Genomic DNA, 20,115 nt, shown 5'->3' with positions numbered 1-20,115 from the left:
GGACTTTGGCCTCTGACGGACAACCCGGCCTAATTTCTCAGCTTCCCCAGCGGGTAGTTGTGCAGTGCCAGGCAAGTTACTTAACATCTCTGAGCCTCAGTTTGACCACCTGTAAAATGGGCTATTCTTATTGGTTTAGAATCGAATAGGATTTATACAAAGTGTGTAGTCTGTATCTGGTGCACGGAAGCCCTCACCCCACACGTGGCGAGTTTTCTGGCCCACGGGGACTTCATGGCTTTGTTCTCTTCGAGAGAATTTGCATGTTGGAATTGTGGGAAAAACAAAGTATGTGGATGCACTAAATCTGAAATATATCGGTGCTTTTCCTCTTCACCGTAGGGAAGATTGTGTTTTTTTTTTTAAGGTAAAAGGAGTGAGTGTCTGTTTACTGCTTCTCATGGTCTGCATGGTAGGTTGGGGACATGGCCTGTTGTCCCTCTGCCGAGCTGGAGCTTCGTAGCTGTCCTGGAGGGGACGGGGAAGAGAGGAGAGAGGGCCGTGTAGAAGTTTTGCTTTCTTTACCTTGCGGGTTGAGGAACATAACCAGACACTTGTCACCGGGAGCTCAGCAAAGGCCGCCCTGACTGTCCACATTACCACCTTAGCCGTCTGTACCACTGACCGATGACGGCTACTTCAAGGAGCATCTTAGCTAATTCCAAAGTTAAGGGTGAAAAATGTAGAGCCCAAATCCACTTTGATAACAAGCTGCTTTTGCAGGTCCCCTGCCCCCTGCTGGCGGCAGCCGTGCAGCCGGGCACAGCTGGTTAGGAGTCCATGACCCGCAGCCCAGGGGGCCCCTGTTGGTGGGCCAGATCCTTGGGTCTGAAGCCAGCCTCAGGCAGGTGCCCAGCACCGCTCTGGCCGTAGAGAGGAGCTGGCAAAGGGACAGGGTGAGAGCTCCCGGTATGACCTGTTAACCTGATTCTAACTCACGGCTCCAACATTAGTTCCTGGCCGAGTGACCCAGAGAAGCCTCGGGCTCGTTTCCTGGTCCGTGGAAGGGCAGCGCTAGCCCTGCAGAGCCAGCAGGTTTGGCCGAGGACTGAGTGAGGCACAGGAAGAGTTTGTGACAGCTGTCACCACTGCACGATGGGCTCCGTGAGCCGAAACCACAGTGACCACCTGGAGTCCCTTGGCTGATGGCCATCCGTGACCCTGAATTTCCTGTCCCCGGTGCCTGCCCAGACGCCCGCCCTCCCCCACGGAGCCAGGCCCCTTCCTCCTCGCCCCATGTGGGGCAGCACCCTGACCTCCAGCTGACCGGCAGGGAGGCTCCGGGTCCGTGGCACACTGACTCGCTGTGTCCTGGGCTGTCCCCTCAGGCTTTTGGAGTGGACGCTCACTCCTCTTCTTCTAGTAAGATCTCCATCAGCCGCCAGGGAGGCCCATTATCCCGTCACGGACATCCCGGCCCCTCCTCTGTTGCAGGGCTCCAAGGTCCTGGCCAAGAAGGAGCTGGCCTACGTCCCCATCATCGGCTGGATGTGGTACTTCACGGAGATGGTCTTCTGCACACGCAAGTGGGAGCACGACCGCAAGACGGTGGCGAAGGGCCTGCTGCGCCTCCGGGACTACCCCGAGAAGTACTTCGTACGTGAGGCCCCCGCGCCCACCTGCCCGTGCGCCCCACGGCCTGCCGGCCAGCGGCCTCGCTACACTCATGGCCTCGGTCCTTCCTGCCTGCTGACCTTACCAGTGCAGAAACCTTGCGACGACCTCACCACACTGGCACACATAGGCACGCTCAGGATGCTCTCTCTCACACGCACACACACACATGCACGTGCATGCACATATACACACTCCAGATACTTGTCTCACGCACATGCACACACGCATGCATTCAGGAAGCTGTCTCACACACATGCACAAGCCAGGGCGCTTGGTCAGCATACATGTATACATACAGGCTTGCCTCCATCCCATTACGCTTACATACCCATACATGACGGACCCAGGATGGTCGCCGCTTACTGAAGCATGCAATTGTTGTCTGTGATTACCGGCCTGGCTACACAATTTACGATGCCCGGCGTGTTGGCCACACACCACACACCTTTCAGGGGTGCTTGTCTTTCCACATTACTACGCACACATTACGTGCAATGCACCCAGTGCGCTCCATCGCCAATACGCTTTATATGCCCATGCATTGATGACACACCTTCGAGGGCGTTTATTGTCCCATACGTTTTTGACATACACGCTACGTGCGCACGGTACGCACATATAAGCACACTCAGGATGCTCGGCCCCACATACATACGCACATGCACATTACGTGCACGCGACATCTTAGGAAGCTGTCCTGGCTGCCACACGACATACACACCTGGCGTGCTTGTCCCACACACATACGCACAGGCATGCATTCACACACTCAGGATGCTCATCTCACACACATGTATGCACGCACGCGCGCACACACACACACACACACACACACACACTAGTCAGAGGTCTTGCCCTGAGCCATGAGCAGAGGAACACTGGCCTCTGGGCCACCCGGAGGTCAGCTGCCACTGCCAGGCCATCGCCCCTCTGGCCATGCCCAAAGGTTCCTGTGGGACCATTTGTGACCAAAGTGTACGACGGGGTTGGGGGCAGCATGCGGCTGGGACCCCGTGTGACTGCCGTCCTGTCCCTTGCAGTTCCTGATTCACTGTGAGGGCACTCGGTTCACAGAGAAGAAGCACCAGATCAGCATGCAGGTGGCCCAAGCCAAGGGGCTGCCCGGCCTCAAGCACCACCTGCTGCCACGCACGAAAGGCTTCGCCATCACCGTGAGGGGCTTGCGAGACGTGGGTAAGGGACAGCTGGGCCCCCGCAGAAGCACCCACCCCACCCCTGCTGCGCAGAGCTCTGCCCTTGGTACCACTTCCCTGACGGGCTAGTAGCTGGGAGGGGCTCTGGGGGTAAGGGTGGCACGTGCACAGCTGGTGAGCCAGGGTCCAGTCCCCTGGCTGCTGCCTGCACACACGAGCACACACACATTCACACACACACACTAAGCCAACACTGCTCTCCACTGCCCAGCACCATACTGCAAGGCTGTGGACCCGGGGGCATCTAGGTCCTCACCGGGTTCCGTGTGGCTCCGCACTGGGTCAGCCTGGGCTGTCATTTTGTTTGGCATTTCTTGCCCACCTGTTGGCACCAGCTGCCTCCCGATGATGAGCTCTGACTTTGCCATCTGTGGCATAGTTGGAGCCCTGAGTGACTGCAGGTGACATAAAAAACTATCAACAACAGCTGTTTCGTCTCTTGCCACGACTTCCTGTCTCCTCTTCAGTCCTGTCCAATCAGTTTAGAAATGCGACACAACCAACCCTCCTCCCAAAGCCACACTCCCCGTCCCTCGTCTCCACAGGAGTGGGGGGCTGAGCGGGGGCACTGGGTGGCTGCACAGCCTTCATCACAGCACGCCGATGCCAGGCTGCATGCAGGCACAGGCTGGGCACGGTACGGAGGGAGACAGCACCCAAACGCGCTGTCCACACGGCCTGGCTCACTGGCCTGGCCCTCGGGTCTCCTCCCTGGCCGGCCTGCTCAGGGGTGCGGGTCGGATGGTGCCATGTGGACAGCGAGGGGGTCTCCTGTGGTGTTGCTCACCCTGGGGCATTAAAATCACAGATTCTTATTTGCTTCTCAGCCATGTTTCCAGTGACCACAGTTCAATCCCGCACTTGCTCTAGTGCACGGCTATCTTATTTTTCTAGGGGAAAAAATGCACATAGAATGGTCCTGCTGCCATAGCTCAGACACATCCTCCGATAGTATTATTGCATCAGTTTATCTGACTATGGATCCTTTTTAAACGTTGGCGTTTGCTGTCATACGTCTAGATGGGACGTTGCGGTGTTGCTCTGAAGGGCTCTGGCCTCAGCAGTGATTGTGTTTTCCATTACTAAGCTGTAGTGTGCTTTTCCGGTTACAAGATGTGACGTGTGTTCAACGTGGAACATCTGGACAGCATGGAAAAGCACGAAGCAGCAACCAGTGACGCACCATTCCGAGCTAACCAGCTAGCGCTTTGTCGTTTTCCAATGTGTGTATCTGCAGAACAAAACTGGGTTCACGCTCTATATACTGCTTTGTATTTGTTTTATTTTTTTATAGTTTCAGCTGTATATGACTGTACACTCAATTTCAGAAACAATGAAAATCCAACACTGCTGGGTGTCCTAAATGGAAAGAAATACCATGCAGATCTGTACGTCAGGTAAGTTGGCTGCGTCTCCAATCGCTCACAGGGGATCCACAGCCCTTCCCCCGGGGAATCCATGTACCGCTGCCTTGCGTGGGGTCTGCAGTGAACTGAACTAGTTCACAGTCTGTGTTTATGACATGAACGACAGACACACGCCACCCTTGTACACAGGGGAATCCGTCCCTGTCGGCGGCTTCCTGGCCAGCTCGCTCTGGTCGGAGAGCTCAGGTTGGACACAGAAGACGGTATTTTGCAGTCGTTTTGAGACTGAGTGTGAAGGGATTATTTAACGTCCCCTTTTCTTGGAGAATGTGTCTGCCGCATGCAAACACACACAGATAAGAGCGTATGTAATTTAAGTGGTGGTCTAGGAGCAAACGGAGAACGTTCTGGCAGTTTCTCACTTTTGTGTTATGATTTTATTGAAAATACTTCACCAAGTCTTAGAGGAACCAATTCTCTTCACCCGTTTATTGACTTGGAGACTGCGTCATCTGACTTGTCATCGAGATCAGTGGGGAACAGACGCGGGAGACAGCACAACAATGGGGACTTGCGCACTGAGACACCACGTGACCGGGCTCAGGGAGGCACTGGTTTTTTTTATGCGGTAGGCTGTTTTCCCTGAGGGCTAACCAAGGGGATCCGAAACGTCCACTGTTGGCGAACGTGTTCTGTAACATTTCGATTATTTTTTAAAGACGTCACCGATGCCATGTTACAAGATGGCACAGGAAAATCCAGTGGCTGATCGCCACTAGCAGACTGTAGAGAAAGCTCACCCTTCCTGGAGGTCTGCTGGTGGACTGAAAGCCTGAGTTAAATAGCTTTCTACTTCAAGACTCTAGTTACCCCTTAAAAGGAGGAAAGGGGCCTCGTGATGGTTACTGTTTCCCTGGCTAACGTGGCAGTCAGTTGACAGTCCGCCTTATCACTCAGTTGCAAGCCTACGAGGGCAGGAAAAGCACTCGCCTTCCCCCAGGAGGCCTCTGTCATCTGTAAGTGTCCAAGTAAGTAAGGTGAGGTTTTGTCCCCCGAGTTCCTTCCACAGCTGGCAGGAGCGCCACTCCATGGCCAGCTGTGCCCGCGGTGTTTGGGGAAAGCCGAGCAGGTCAGCGTGTGAGGTTACGTTAGGACGAGGCCACTGGGCAGGTAACGCCACCTGCCGGAGCGCAGGCCCTGGAGCGCAGGTAGGGGCTGGAGAGGAAGCAGCCAGTCAGACCAGTTCGCCCCTAAAGCCAGTCCCCACTGGTGGCCTCGGGGCAAGGGCCGCTCAGGGCTGTCGGCACATACACCTCATCTCTTGCCCATTACAAACAAGAGCATTTTCATGTTACACCCTAGCCCTTGCCAGCAGCAGCCCGGCCACCCGGGGATCACCGACCCAGCACTGGTGGGCAAAGTGTCCGAGCCACCGAGCCTGGGGAGGATGCCCTGGTTTCTCCATCGGGGAAGGGACACTCATCTCCCAAGATACATGTCTTATTTGGCAAAACCTTTGCAGAAAGTCGGCCTCAGCACTGCCCGAGAGGAAAGGGGAGTCATCTGAAGGGAGGTACCTTGCATTAGCAATAAGTCCTTACCTGGCTGAGAAAGTACTAGAACGCTATCGCCTCCACTTAGCTTCCGTGCAGCGTGGACTGGCTCCTGTGGAAACTGAGGCAGTGCGGTCCGCCGCCGCAGAGGCCAACACCGTAAGGTGGGAGGGAGGACGGAGAGGCGGGTGTCCTCTTGGCCAGTCCTTCACGGGCCACGACGGCGTCCGGCCTGTACCCCCGTCACCCCGTACGCGTGTGGCCTTCCCCACTTTCTATCAGCTGGATACGATTCACGTCCTCGAGATCCAGGCTACGGACAGAGAAGCCGGAGGATGGCAGGCGCCGGTGTCTGAAGCCACGTTCGGGTGCCTGGTGTCGGCCTCCTCCGCCTCCTGCTAGCTGCTCTCTCTGCTTTGCAGGCGGATCCCTCTGGAAGAAGTCCCTGAAGACGGGGACAAGTGTGCGGCCTGGCTCCATAAGCTGTACCAGGAGAAGGTCAGTGCTGCGGTGGCTCTGGGGGTCGAGGGGCCATCTCCAGTTGCGGCTGTGGGTGCCCTGCGGGGCCCTTGAGAGCTGTGGCGAGGGCCTTGTCCCCCAGACAGAACCGCGTACCTGTCATTAACCAGGCCTGACGCTCCATCCACATGGCAACAGGGAAAAGAACATTGCAAAGTGTTTTTAAAGGGGTTTCACGGAAAGAACTATTTCATAGGTGTAGTGGACAGAAAAGGCAGTCATGGCCTCAACAGCCCTGATCTAGTTTCCTGCCTCTGCTCTTAAGGCAAAACATTCCTTAGCAATGCACATGATCTTGGTGGCTTCTGGGTCCACAATTCGGTTGTCTGGTCTCAAAACATCACTGGCGTGAGCAGGAAGAAGCCCCACAAGGCCCGCCTCGGCTGGCTTTGATCTGCAGCGGCCCCCGACTCTAGTCTGTGGTCAAGCTCTCCAGGGCCCCTACTGTCTCGCCCCTTCCTCTGACCAGGGCATCACCTGTCACTGGTCTCTGTCCTTCAAGACAGTCGCAGGGCAGGGAGGACTAATTATTCTTGCCCAGGCTGCCGGGTCTTACAGGAGGAGGAAGGTTGAGCTTCCACCTGGGGAAGAAGGCACATCTATGACCTGGTCTCACTGCCCGGTAAACACTTACTTCTGATCCGCCACGTGTTGTGACCCCAAACCATCTAGGACTGAACACAGAAAGAGCCCCCGAGCTCCCAGGGAAGGGTCAATCGCTTCCAAAAAGGCCCATTTTGTGGACTGATGTAAGTAATGACACCAAGTGGTCAAAACAGCATATTATTCTGTACACCCTGATTGGAAAAGTAGTATGATATACTCTAGACATTTCAACCTCGTGTTGTTAACGGAAAACATTCAGCACTTTAAGCTTCTGGAAGCTTGTTTTCCAGAAGACTCGACCCCTTTGAGAAGCACGACCTCCTAAGTCGAGACGGGTCAGGAGCCGGCCTGCCGTGGCCGTGCTTTGCTGGGTGTGCGCAGTCATCCCGCAGTGTTTTTAGGACGGCTGCTGCTGAGAAATGGGGACACGCCCACGGCTGAGTGAACGCGGGAGGCGGTCTCTGCCCCTGGCCTCACACAGCAGTGCCCGGCCCCTGGCGCTGGCCTCAGCACCGCCCGAGCCTCGGAGGTGTCTGGGAGTGAAGGTCCTGCACACCCTCAGGACACACACACTCCGGTGAGACAGACAGGGACGAACACAAACGGAATTTAGCTTCAGGAGGCCGTCAGATGACTACCCGCTCCGACACCCCGGGGCGGGGACCTGGTTCAGGGCAGCGTCCTCCTTCTCCCCCCTGACCTGTGTGGACGGCCTGACTGCCCGTCCCGGCCGCCAGGCTCTGGGCCTCGGGCCAGTCACCTGCCCAGTCAGACTAGGCTGGAACGGGCTGGCTCCGTGCCCTAGCTGGAGCCCCAACGCCCAGACTCGGTGGCAGAGCTGCAGTGGCCCTGCTTCTCCACGTCGCCACAGGAAGGGACAGCCCGATGTGGTGTCACAACCCCTGAGTGCCTGCAGGACACCTTCTGTGGGTGCCGCATGAGCTCTGAGCTGCCCGGTCCGTGAGGACGGGTGCTCAGGCCCCTGCTCTGTCCCCAGGACGCCCTCCAGGAGGAGTACTGCAGGACGGGCACCTTCCCAGGGACACCCATGGTGCCCCCGCGGCGGCCCTGGGCACTCCTGAACTGGCTGTTCTGGGCGTCGCTGCTGCTCTGCCCTTTCGTCCGGTTCCTGGTCAGCATGGTCAGCAGTGGCTCTTCCCTGACGCTAGCCAGCTTCGTCCTCGTCCTCTTTGTGGGTAAGTGGGGGGCAAGAGCCTGCGGGATGCGGGGGCGGCATGCAGCGAGGTGCCCTAGACGGGGGAGGGCTCTGGCCCCCATGGGGACACGTCTGCTTGGTGCTGGGCTGTCTCTGGAGAGAGCAGCACAGCCTGCAGGCGACGGGGCACACAGCAGCAGGATGGCAGGCACACAGCGAGATCGCACCTGGTGTCCTGGGCCCCCTGCCACGCAGAGCAGGCCCGGCCTCGGGCAGGGCACGTGCCGACCTCAGTGGAGCTGTCAGCAGCTCGGCCGTCTCGTGGACGCTCGCTTCCCCCCACAAACCTTCCTGACGCTGACACCTGTTTACGAAGTGGGGCGGCCAGGGTCACCGCGCTTGCTTCTTGCCCTACGAATGGGGGACGCTGTGCTTCCAGAATCAGAGGGAGACCAAGGCCTCATATTCATGTCACTCTCCTCCTCACAAGGCCTCCTGGGACAATGGCGCGTGCCAGCAGCCGTGTCCCCTATGACGCATGCCTGTCACTCGTGCACAGAGGGTCTCGTGCTAGGGCTCCTGTCAGCCTCTTCACAGCTGGCCCCAGGCTGCGGTCTGCCCGTCCGCCCTGACCCGGGGACGTGTGGGCCTCGCACTGGCTGCTGGACTCGCGCTTCCCAGTCGGATCCCTCTGACCGTTCAGACCAGAGCCGACGCCGCACACCTGCGACTTCGTCGTTGCCCACCTGTCCGCTCTTGCACGCGTATCATATTATAAGTCGGCCGTTGCTCGGCCATGTTCGGTGCCGGCATATCCGGTGACGAAGATGTGGTCCCCGCACCCAGGCCGCTCACCGAGTCTGCCGTCCCCGGGCTGCACTGACCCCATGTGCTGCTCCCGGCGGGTGTGCGGGGCCCTCTTGCGGGTCCTCAGTGTCTGTGCCAGGTTAGTCGGGAAGAGGCAGGGCCGAGCCTGCTCGCTGCCCTGGTCTTTGCACCAGCAGCCATGTCGGGCGGGCCTTCTCCAGGGGCCCGGTACGTCCTTCATTGATGTGAGTCCCCGCCATGCAGTCCCCAAAGACTGACTGCTCTTTGCCTTTGGGATCACACGGGAAATCTGTAAGCCTCGCCCGCAGCTGACGTGTCGAAGGGCTGAAACCCGGCCACAGAACAGCCTTGCTCTGTGTTCCTGTCACAGTCCAGTGAGACCCAACGCTCGTGCTCGTGGCTCCCTGTGAGGCAGGGGCTGTGAAACGGCGCCCAAACCTGCCAGCTCTCAGGACGAGCCCTCTTAGGGTTCTCGTCAGCATCACCCCGGAGCCCCTACGGGCCCCTCTAATGCCCTGTCCTTCCTGTTTCTGCAGCTTCCATGGGTGTTCGATGGATGATCGGCGTGACAGAAATTGACAAGGGCTCTGCCTACGGAGACACCGACAGCAAACAGAAACAGAACGACTGACTCAGGACACGTTCCCATCCAAAGGGGACCTTGGGGAACCGGGGGACACTGCCTATCATCCTCGCTGGGACCCAGTGACACAGCTGGGGGAGCCCTGCTGGGGAGCCGGGAGTTTGGTACCGACGCTGGATGGAGAGGAAGATGAGCTTAAATGTCTTTTCCCCACGTGCTCTCGTGGGGTTCTGTTCCCTTCTCACGTGTGTGCACGCACGGGCGCGTGTGTGAAAGCTCACGCAGAAGTGAGAATGACTTGCGGCTGAGGGCGGCTGGGGCGCAGGGGGCGGGTGGGGATGGGGAACGAGGGGGACTGTTCCCCTTCATCCTCTGGTGCTGTTTTCTGTAACCCTGACTGCCACAGAGAGAGTGAAAGGCGCTGTGGGGAAAACGACTGAACGATGCCTCCAAAACAGAATTAAAGTGTTTGGCTCCTGGTGTGTGTTTACACAGACCGCTCCATCCTTCCGTGCTGCCCTCCGCCGTGCATTTGGTGTTCTGGACCCCGGTGATCGAACTGGGCTCTGGAGGAGGGGGCTGGTGGGGGCGGGGGACTCGGCATGGCGGCGCTGTACGCCACCCCAAAGACCCCTCCTAGCGGCAGACACGATGCAGGAAGGAGCCTGTGTGCATTTAAGGAAGACGGTGGATGCTGGGAGATTAGCTGCATGCTTCCGCATAGCACTGTGACACCCCATGAGGCTGCTTTGGGGTTCCCAGCCTCGTGGCAGGGGAGTGGGCCTGGCCCAAGGCCCAAAGAAGCTGGGCTCGAAATCGAGGTGAAAATGAAGGCTGGGCTCTCTGCGGTAATCTGAGATGTTCGTGCATCCTCTGCTCTTCTCGTCCCAGTAGCAAGCAGAACCTGGGTCCCCAAAACAACACAGGCTCATGCTACAAAAACACCACGCAGAGCCAAGGCCACCACGCTCTGCGCAGGCTTGGGCTGCAGCAGACACCGGTACAAGGAGCCCGTGGCTCTGTCTCCCTCCCGGAGCCCAGACTCTGATGCCACGAAAGTCCCCGTCATAACAGATGGGTCCACGGGCCGGACTTCTTCAAACGGCTGCCAGCCACAGACGCCAAACGCAAAGCAACAACAAGGAGCCGTAGGCTTGGAGAAGAGTTGGGGACCCGGCTCTGTGCTCTCCGGCCGTGACGTGACGGCACGTGGACTCGCGGGTGTTTACAAGCACAAGCGCCGAGGAGATGGCTTCTCCCCGTTCCACGCATGCCCAGTCCAGGCCGGTTCTGCTGGTCATTTAAGGGACAAACCGCTCTGTACAAAGGTGGCTGAATCATAAAGGCACATTCTATTCAGAATCTGGTTCTCAAGTTTGCACTGTCACTGAATGTTCACCAAGTACAACTGAACAAGAGAAGCCAAGAGTGACACACGGAGCTTTCTCTACTTCAGTACGTGACAGCCACCTGTCATTGACACAACTCTGCAGAACGCTGTGAGGAGCATGGGTGAGGCTGGGCCTGAATGGACACTGGCTAGCGTCTCTGAGGGTGGGGTTGATGGGCTGTCCATTTGACAACCTGTGTAAGGCCATGTGCTGGTTTCAAAGGCAGAGCACACAAGACAGAAATTCGTGGGCACGGGCATGACCACCTCAGGCATGAGGGGGCATGGGGCGGCACAGGCGTGCACCTGTTCCTGCATGCCGGCCACACCCCGGGCTGCACGCACGCCCTCCCAGACCTCTGCAGCTAATGCACGTCCAGACCCTGGCCGAGCCATCTACGTCTGGACACCCAGCATCCCCATCTATGAAACAGGGATGATGATACCTACCTCGTGGGTGGCTTCAAGGGTGAACGAGGCAGTATCTGCGAACACATTCTGGGAATCTTAAAGCACCCAACGAATAAGGGATGAAAGGTTAGAAAGTTGCCTGCGTGTTGCTACTTCCCCAAAACGCTCAGAAATTGGTGAAGTGTCCAAACGTGTCATTTCTCTGTCATCCTCCCGTTCAAAATGGTGGCGGTCTAGGTTCTAATAACCCCTCCGGACCCTTTGCCCGGCTCTGGACCGAACGGAAGAGATAACAAAGCAGCGGGAACGCGCGCGCAGCCCACGCACTGCTGCTTCAGGCCCAGGTCGGAGGAAGGCAGACACAACTCTCTCCTGGGAAGAGACGACGCGCACTTCCGAAAACTGCCCGAGAAAACGACAGGACACGGGGTGCTGGGGGGGAGCCCGACAGCTTCACCAGCTGTTTGGCCCTCACGCGGAGAAACATTTTGCCAGGGGTGTGGGGACCCGGTTCTGCTGGTTACTGTAACGGCAGAGACGCATCGGGCCTCCCGAATCCCCGAGCCTGGTTCAGGCTGCAGCTGCGCCACAGGCTAGGAGCTGCCCAGCACCCCTGGCACCTCCGCCACCCGGCGGGGCAGACAGTGTGGGACAGTGATGCAGGCGATGCCCTGGACACATGGCAGCTCTGGGGCAGGGAGTTGAATTTGCTTCCTCTAGGAAACCGAGCCCGCGAAGCGACTCTGTTAAACAGCACCGACCACAGGGGATGTGGCCGGGAGCGTGGACTGACCCATGACCGCTATGATAACGTGACCCACCTCGGGGGACGACCGAGCGCCCTTCATGAGTCTATCACCTTGTATACGTTTTTAAAGATTGCAACCTTTTCACAGGATCACACAGCAGTGCTGGACGATCTCTTGACCACTAAATAAATGCCTGTCAAACCTAGTAAAAGGAGCTACTGATGTTTAAAAAGTAGAAAGCAGTGTTCTTCTAATATAGCCATAAGTGGATGTGAAGATTTAGATGTAAAACCCTATGACATTTAATAATCGTCTGGCCCTAACACAGTAGTAGACGTGACGTACAAAGAAGGAACCCCGGCAGCCTCTGGCTGCTCTCTCGGTAGCGGGGACAGTGGTCCGGCTGGTCCCTAAGCAAGACAGATGTGGCTTCGTAAAGGCTCTCGGACGTACAAACACGGACGGAAGTGGGAAGGGAGGTGCCCGTGGGGATGCTCGCCGGAGCCCACGGCACAAGACCGCATCCAGCCTTCCCTGACGCGCCCGCCAGACTCTTCCCACGTCTGCTGACGTTGAGTGGCACTCCCTGGGGGACCACTGCGACCGGCCACGGGGTCTAAAGGACCATGGAACAAGACGGGCCCGGCTCTGCGGCCTGGTTCCGCGGGTGGCTGTGCACCTCCCGGCCTCCCCCAGAGCCTCGAGGAAGGGCCAGCGTGCCTCTCGGTGTCATGTGACAGGCTGTCCCGCTGGAATCAGGCTTACCCGCCTTGAGCTACCGCAGTTCACCACATGCCTCGGCGGAAGTAGCGCTTACGTCGCTTGCAGAGTGAAACGGAGAAACGTGCACGCAGCATGCCCAGCGACACGGTGGTGGCCTCGCCTCCCGACCCCACACCTCAGTCCTGAGCGCACGGGGCACAGGGCAATGCCACAGGGGCCGCAGACCGGGGCCGGCCGTTCGATTCCGGGCTCTTGTTCTGATCCGTGCTCTTCCCCCAGACAGAGGCGGCTCGAAGGTCCGCTCTGCGAGGAGCGGGCAGGACGCGCGCTGGGGAAACGCTCCTGGGCGGCCCCGCCTCCCAGCACACGGATCTTAACATCAGCGGCTCGTAAGAACACGGCTGTGGGAGGGACACGCTGAACTGGGAAGCAGTCCCCTCCCGTGTCAAGACCAGGACCATTTTCCGCCGAAGAACCCGCTGGGAATGGCAGGCCAGCCGCTGAGCTGCCCCCGTGTTCTGGTCTGGAGCCTGTCCCGCCCACGTGAAAACACGGTGGCCGCGGGGGCGAATACGGAACTGGCTACGTTGTAGCGGGGCGGCTCCCTGAAAATATCTCCAGACGTTTAATTGAAAAACATTTTAAACCACTTTCACGCATGAGGCTCAACTGACCTTGAAGAACACGCTAACAAAAGGGTCAGGCAAGCGACCCCCTCTAGGTCCAGTCCCTCCGCCCTCCAAAATGATCCCGCACGGAAGGCTGAGGGCCCAGTCACCACCGAGCCCCCGCCGACACGGTGCCTGCCCGCCCTCCGCTGTGAACGAGTGGCCCCCGAGCTCTGTGACACATCCCATGTCGTGCCCCCTGCCCCCCTGGCTGGCATCCCAGCGTTTCCACAATTCCCAACAAATGCAAATGAAAACCAAGCGCCCAGACGTCTCGAGGCTTCCGTGCTCTGACAGCGGTGTCTCAAAGCACTGGACATACAGCGGGAGGGGAGAGGACGGGGCACACGTCCCTGTTTCCCTTGGTCCGTGACATTCGCCACCATTCACTGTACGTGTGACCACTGCTCCCTGTTTACGATACTCCACTGTTTGAAATGACCATTACTCTGGTCAGAAAGAGCACAATATAGAAATTTCACCGAAACAGTTAGTGCACGTGTCCTGAGCGCCCCCTCTCCGGGGGCAGGGATGGGACCCTGGGCCACCTCCAGCAGCGCCCGGAGAAGACTGACCGAGGGCACCCGGAGAAGGCTGGCCGAGGGCACGCTGACTCAGGCTGGAATAGCGAATCCCCACCGTCTTCTTTTGATTCCCCTTCTCAAAACAAAAAACACGAACCTTTCTTAAGCAGAATTGGGCCAAAATAAAATCCAGTCGACACTCTGAAGTTCGAAATCTTACTGGGAACAGTGAAGTCTCCCCCTGTCAGGGATAAGCGGTTCCACAGTGGGCACCCTCGGCCCGCAGCCGCGCCCCGTAATGACACACTGGAAAGCATTCATTAGGTGCTGACTTAGATCTTTTCCGTACCTAGAAATTACCTTCTAGGGCTGCGCTAGAAAGGCTTCCCACTGAGACGCATGCAGTGTTGCCTTTAATACATTTGTTCAGACAAAGTCACAAGCTCGTTTCGCAAGCTGGAGTGAGTAGGTGTTTTTGACGCTTCTGGCATCTGTGTCTGTTGAACTGTAAGAAGTGAGCAGTTTGAACACAAAGTGAAGGTTTCTGAAATGAATTCCATTACACGAACTGCACTTTCTCGTCATATTGTCCATGCGCTAGTTCTAGCCAGACCTTTGCCAAACATTCTAGGAAATTATGAACAGTCACCGACAGTTCCGGGTGCCATCCTATGCATGTGTTTGCGAATGACTAGGAAGGAAAGGGGTGGAGGGCACGGCCAGAGCTGATGAGCAGTACGGGGTGGCGCAGACTTCAGGTGCCCATGGGGCCGGGTTGCAGGCCCACGGAAGGCCCGGCCCTGCCAGACAGTGTTGTCCCAGAAAGTGGGCGCCTGAGGCCAAAAGCACAGCCAAAAGCACAGGCACACAGGGTCCCGCGGACGACGGGGAGGCCATGGTGGACGGGCTGCCCCGCGTCCACTTCCTGTCCTGTCCGCCCGCACCTGACATCAGGGAACGAGCTGCTCCAAGTGCAGCCAATCCCCGTCTGACACCATATACAGAAATTAACTAACAATGAGTGACAGACCTAAATGTAAGAGCTGAAACTGTGAAACTCTTAGAGGAAAACCCAGATATAAATCTTTGTGACTGGGGTCCGGTAATAATTCCTTAGGTACAATATCAAGAGCACGTGCGACAAACTTCTGTACTTCCAAAGACACCGCTAAGTGAGAAGACAAGACAAAGACTGGGAGAATAAAACACTTTCAGGTCATGTACCCAGTAAGGGACTTGTGTCCAGAATACATGAAATCCTCTCACAACTCGATAAGAAAAGTAACGCAATTAAAAATAGGCAAATGATCCAAACAGTTATCTCACTGAAGACGAAGGACGGGCCAGCAAGCCCAGCAGCAGCAGCACGCGGGGACACAGACCAGAACCTCAGCATGAAAGCACCACCTCAGACGCGGGACGGCCACGCCCAGGGCAGCAGCTGGCATGGCGGGGCCCGGAGAAGCAGGGCCTCATGCTGCCCGGAGACGTAAGGGGTGCCCTCATGTTGGAGACAGCTTGGCAGCTTCTTAAAATATTGAGCATGAAGTTCCATTCCCAAGGAAACCTAAAACACGTCCACACACAGACTTGTAATGTTCAGAGCAGCGTTATTCATAATACCCAAAAAGTGGAACCACTTAAAAACGAATGACACACGTGGCACATCGGACACCGCAGTGCTGACCCGCGCTGCAGCGTGGACGAACCTCGGAGTCGGAGGCACTGCGCAGAGCGGAAGAAGCCAAACCCAAAAGACCACGTGTTGTCAGTCTGTTTACGTGAAATGTCCAGGACAGGTCACGCCGGGGAGACTGGGAGTGACTTAGTGGTCACCTGAGGCTGGGGTGGGAATGGGGAGTGGGTGACTACAAACACACACGAGATTTTTGTGGGGGGTGATGGACATGTTCTCAGATAGATTGTGAAGATGGCTGTACAACTTCGTAGCTATACTAAAAATCACGGAGTGATCTACTTTAAATATTATAGAAACTATACCTCAAAGGCCATTTTAAAAAGGAGAAATTTAAAAAAATGCTATGTGTTTGTATCAAACGCCGACGTCCCCAGGACAGTAATTTCTGCGTGAGAGGCCGCGCCGTGTGGGAGGGAAGGTGAGCATGGAACCCACCCAAGGAATTACTCGCCCAGTCGGCTGCTACATGCGAGGACGGAGTCGATGATCTAAACAGATCGACCTTCTGAAAATTTAATAGCAAAGAAATTAAAGACCACCACCAATGACACATAATTTAGGCTATTTTAGAAAATGAACTGCTGGCATATTTACAACCTGAAAAGCTCCTTTCTTGCCAAGAGATTATTCGGCAGTATCTACACTGACCTAGCACATCTTGGTGTCCGAATACACTGAGCCCCCAACATGTGGTAACAAGGCTTACACCTGCACGTGTCATAAACTTGCTGGTTGACATAAAATCACTTCCGAGGGCCATCTCACGTGCTCAGTGGTCTCCACTCTCTCCCGAGGGCGAGGGAGCCAGGCCCGAAGGACGTGCCAAGCCCACACCCATCTTCAGCACCCGCGGGCCTGTGGCTCTTCTGCAGAGAGCACAGACGTGCGAACGGACCCCGCTGGCCCTGAGCTGATAACCATTAAAAGGCCATGTGACTGTGCTTTCCTAAAATAAACCATTTATTGAAAAAAGAACCTTTTTCTTAAATTTTATCAATCAGCCTTTTGCAAAACAAACCTGCGGCTTGCCAACAACAATGAAAGAACGGTTTCACAGTCAGTGCACACGACAGACAGGAGGTCAGCGACAAGGCCCAGGACGCCGGAAACTACAACTGCTTCTGAACCTCGTAAGGTCAAAAACACCACACTGATGTCACGGTTCTCAGTCACGGGAGACACGGCGGTGACAGAGGCGACGGTCCGTGTACAGTAGTAATGGCACTTAACATGCAGCTTCTTTACCTCGTGGACACTGTCACTCGGGAAGGCCCGTGCCAGGTCGAACCAATGGGAGCAGCAGGAGCAGTGACGCTTGTCACCTGTGCAGTCTTCAGTCTTGGAAGGTTGGAGAGCGCACACCACCTCTCAGCACGGTCTTCACGTAAATGTTACATACAGTAGTGATTTGGGGGTTCCAAGGACGTGCGCTCCGAGGCCACCGGCCGACCACCTTCACTCTTCATCTGTGCAAACCTGTTGGGAAGGCGGGACAGCTGAACCCCTCGCACCCCACCCAAGACTCCTGGGAAGCCCCACCGGCACGCCTGCTCGTCCCTGCGCTGTGTCTGCAGCAAACATCGCCCGTGCCGGCCGACTGCTCTGCAACCCGGCCACGGACGGCGTTTTTAAGAATGGATTTCTACAACCGGAACCATACGATATAAGTTATTTACGTACTTTACAATGAAAAAATAAACGTTTAGTCACGAGTCCCTGATACCTACACAGCAGGTCAGCTGCTGGCCCCCTAACTTCGGGCCCCAGGAGCGATGTCACCCCCACCCCCCGTCCCTCCCTCTCCTCGGCACTTGCTCCCGGCAGCACCCGCCGCTGCAGTTTCTCCCACTCACCCTCCAGATTCTCTCCCGGCAGCACTTCTGTCTCCCAAAGCTATGTCCTACCCCAGGCCTCCCTCGGGTAAGGACCCAAAGCATCCAGACGCCCATCTGAAATCCCCAAGCAGCTGTTCCAGAGACACCTCGCGCTTATCGCCGAAGAGGTCGCCGTCATCTCTGGGCCCCACCTCAACCGGCCGCTGTCTTTACTCATCGTGGTGATGGGTTCCTATAACCTAGGGACCCAGGCCAGGAGCCGGGGAGCCATCCCGGACCTCTCCACTTCAGTCACCCTTCACGTCTCCTCGGGGTCAGGAGCTCGGCACGGCCACCTCACTCCTGCACGTCGCTGACAACTCGCCCCAGCCCCCCGCTCCCAGCCCCCCGCTCCCGGCCCGCGGGCTGTCTCGGCAGCTTCCTCACGCTCTCCTGCCTCCAGGGTGATGGCGCCAAAACATCGTGTAATCACACCGCGCTCCCCGGGAAACGCGCTCCTTCAGGTGGCCCTGGCTGACGTCCCCAGCCTTCCCTGTTGCATGCGTCACAGGCTGTGCCCCACCCGCATCTACCCGCGGTGCCCTGACCGCTCCCCCCTTCTCAGTGGGCCTTCCCACGTCCCTTCCATTCTGTCTGTCATGCCCCGCCCCTACTCCGGACCTGGCTGACGCATCCCACTCTAGACAAAGCAACATCTGGAACTGCCTGGCAGTGTGAAGCGCCTCTTCCCAGTGACCGCACGACATGGCACACGTACCACGACCACAGCCTCAGACGATGCTTGGTCATGAGGGCCCCGGCCTGCTCCCTGAGTAGCGGTTAGCCACTCCTACCCTGAGCGCAGCAGCCTCCACTCACAAAGGGGGACCGCTCTCCTCCAGGCCCACTCAGTTCCAAGGCACCTCGCAGACATCGCCAAAGTGGGCCACGCAGCAGAACCTCAACAAACATCTTCCAGAAAATAATCACCTATGACACTCCCTGACACGGTACATTCAGTTCCTTTCCACTTCAGATACAGACACGGATATTCCATATTTAAGTTTCCCATTGTCTTTAAGTGACAGCTGCAAACAGGACCCAAACATCAAACACGGAGGTGACTGCATAGCAGTCTGCCAAACCTTGACAAAGGAGTGGTCGAGGAGCTGGCTGGCCGTCCACCTCATCCTGGGCTCACTTTCAAGGCAGTGACAAAGGAAGTCCTTTCCTTCTGGGCTTAATCTCTCGGGGATGGGCGGCTTATGCCCCATTCCCACTTTATACATAATCTGAAAGTTGTGTTCATATTCATGCCAAGGCCTCTAAAGAGAAAAAAATCAGGTTTTAACACTACGTGGCTATAAAAAAAGCAATTTCCGCAATTTCCCAGTCTCTTTTTTGGCATCTCAATAGTTACATGTATCAGGGGCCGGCTAACTTTTCCTTAGAGTCGAACAGTAAATATTTTAGGCTGTGGCTGTATGGTCGCTCTCTGTCACAACTATTCAATTCTATTGTAAAAGAAAGGTGGCCTCGGAAAACGTGTAAATGAATGGGCGTGACGTGGGCCATGAAACTTTATGTACACAGCCACGTGGTCAGTAAGGCCCGCCTACCCCACCCGGAAGTTCTGTTAGTCCAGCATGACCCACTGTCATCGTGCAAATAAAATATGGAATGCACAAAAAGATATGGAACAGCCACTAAAACATAAAATTCAACAGTTACCTTACAGAGCAGTTATTAAATGCTACCTTCTTGCATAACAAGCATCAAATGCTATTACTGCAAAACTTAGATTATTTTATTATCACAGGAAAAATGAAATTTGTGGGGAAAAGAGCTAAGTTTCTGTGGCATTCTAATTTGTGCACCACTGTCTAGTTACTGAGATGTTTTCTTCAATAAGAGAACTTGTTCTCCCTCTGATGTGTGGCTTGACTGAAATGACAAGCATCATGGATGGGCATCTTTCTGTGTTAGTGCTAACAGAAATAATATTAGCCAGTATTTACTCAGCACTTCCATGGTCTCTCTCAGCAGCTGCAAAATATAGCTGCCTGTTAACTTCCTGTGAAAAACACTAAAGAGGTTTCTAACATTTAGCTTTAAAATGATGCTGCACACACAGTGCCTTCATACACGTTATAATCATTCGTCAGCTGCATCTTCACGAGGAGACCACTTTCAGAGTTTCCAGACGTGACATCACAGAGCAGCCCTCCCGCCCTCCCCCACAGCCCCGGAGACCACTGCTCTTTCACTGCGCCCACAGCGTGGCCTCGCCTGGAAGGTCGCGTAACTGTCATCACGCAGTGTGTGGCCTTTTCAGACTGGCTTCCTTCACACAGCAGTATGTGTTTAAGGTGCCTAGGCCCCTGCTGTCCCCTGGCTGGACAGCGCATTTCTTTTCACTGCTGCATGATATTCCGTTGCACAGACCACCACAGCCGACCCATTTACAACGAAAGGGTATTTTGGATGCTGCTAAGCTTGGGCAATTACGAATAAAGTTAACACAGGCATTCATGTGCCAGGGTGTGCGTGGACTAAGTTTCAGCTTCATATTTCTTCTTGGAGCTGCTTGTCTCTCCATGTTTTAATTCAAGCTTTATGTTTTTATTCATTTGTGAAAGTTCTCTAAGTCTTATAAATATTCGGTTCCTAGTCTGCCACTTACTTTAACCTTAT

At 56.1% G+C, this 20,115-nt stretch overlaps 2 protein-coding genes across 2 annotated transcripts in view; one reads left to right on the top strand and one right to left on the bottom strand.

Annotated features, from left to right (window-relative positions):
• Positions 1-9,933, top strand: part of AGPAT4 (1-acylglycerol-3-phosphate O-acyltransferase 4) — a 64,666-nt gene extending 54,733 nt beyond the window's left edge. Inside the window, exons 3-8 of the mRNA XM_039881203.1 lie at positions 1,435-1,596; positions 2,658-2,811; positions 4,126-4,228; positions 6,174-6,249; positions 7,874-8,072; positions 9,397-9,933. Coding sequence (XP_039737137.1) covers positions 1,435-1,596; positions 2,658-2,811; positions 4,126-4,228; positions 6,174-6,249; positions 7,874-8,072; positions 9,397-9,491 — 789 coding nt within the window. The 3' untranslated portion in view covers positions 9,492-9,933. The remainder of the gene's footprint in view (positions 1-1,434; positions 1,597-2,657; positions 2,812-4,125; positions 4,229-6,173; positions 6,250-7,873; positions 8,073-9,396) is intronic.
• Positions 9,934-16,544: 6,611 nt separating this feature from the next.
• The window catches only part of MAP3K4 (mitogen-activated protein kinase kinase kinase 4), an 85,729-nt gene continuing 82,158 nt past the window's right edge, over positions 16,545-20,115 (bottom strand). The window contains exons 25-26 of the mRNA XM_039882273.1: positions 18,567-18,746; positions 16,545-17,083 (exon numbers count right to left, since the gene is read on the bottom strand). Of these exons, the coding sequence (XP_039738207.1) occupies positions 17,063-17,083; positions 18,567-18,746 (201 nt within the window). The 3' untranslated portion in view covers positions 16,545-17,062. The remainder of the gene's footprint in view (positions 17,084-18,566; positions 18,747-20,115) is intronic.

The sequence above is a fragment of the Pteropus medius genome, unplaced genomic scaffold (genome assembly GCF_902729225.1).
Source record: "Pteropus medius unplaced genomic scaffold, Ma_sr-lr_union100, whole genome shotgun sequence".
NCBI classification, from domain to species: Eukaryota; Metazoa; Chordata; class Mammalia; order Chiroptera; family Pteropodidae; genus Pteropus; species Pteropus medius.
Note: the sequence above shows the minus strand (reverse complement) of the source record. Positions and strands in the feature narration are given on the sequence as shown.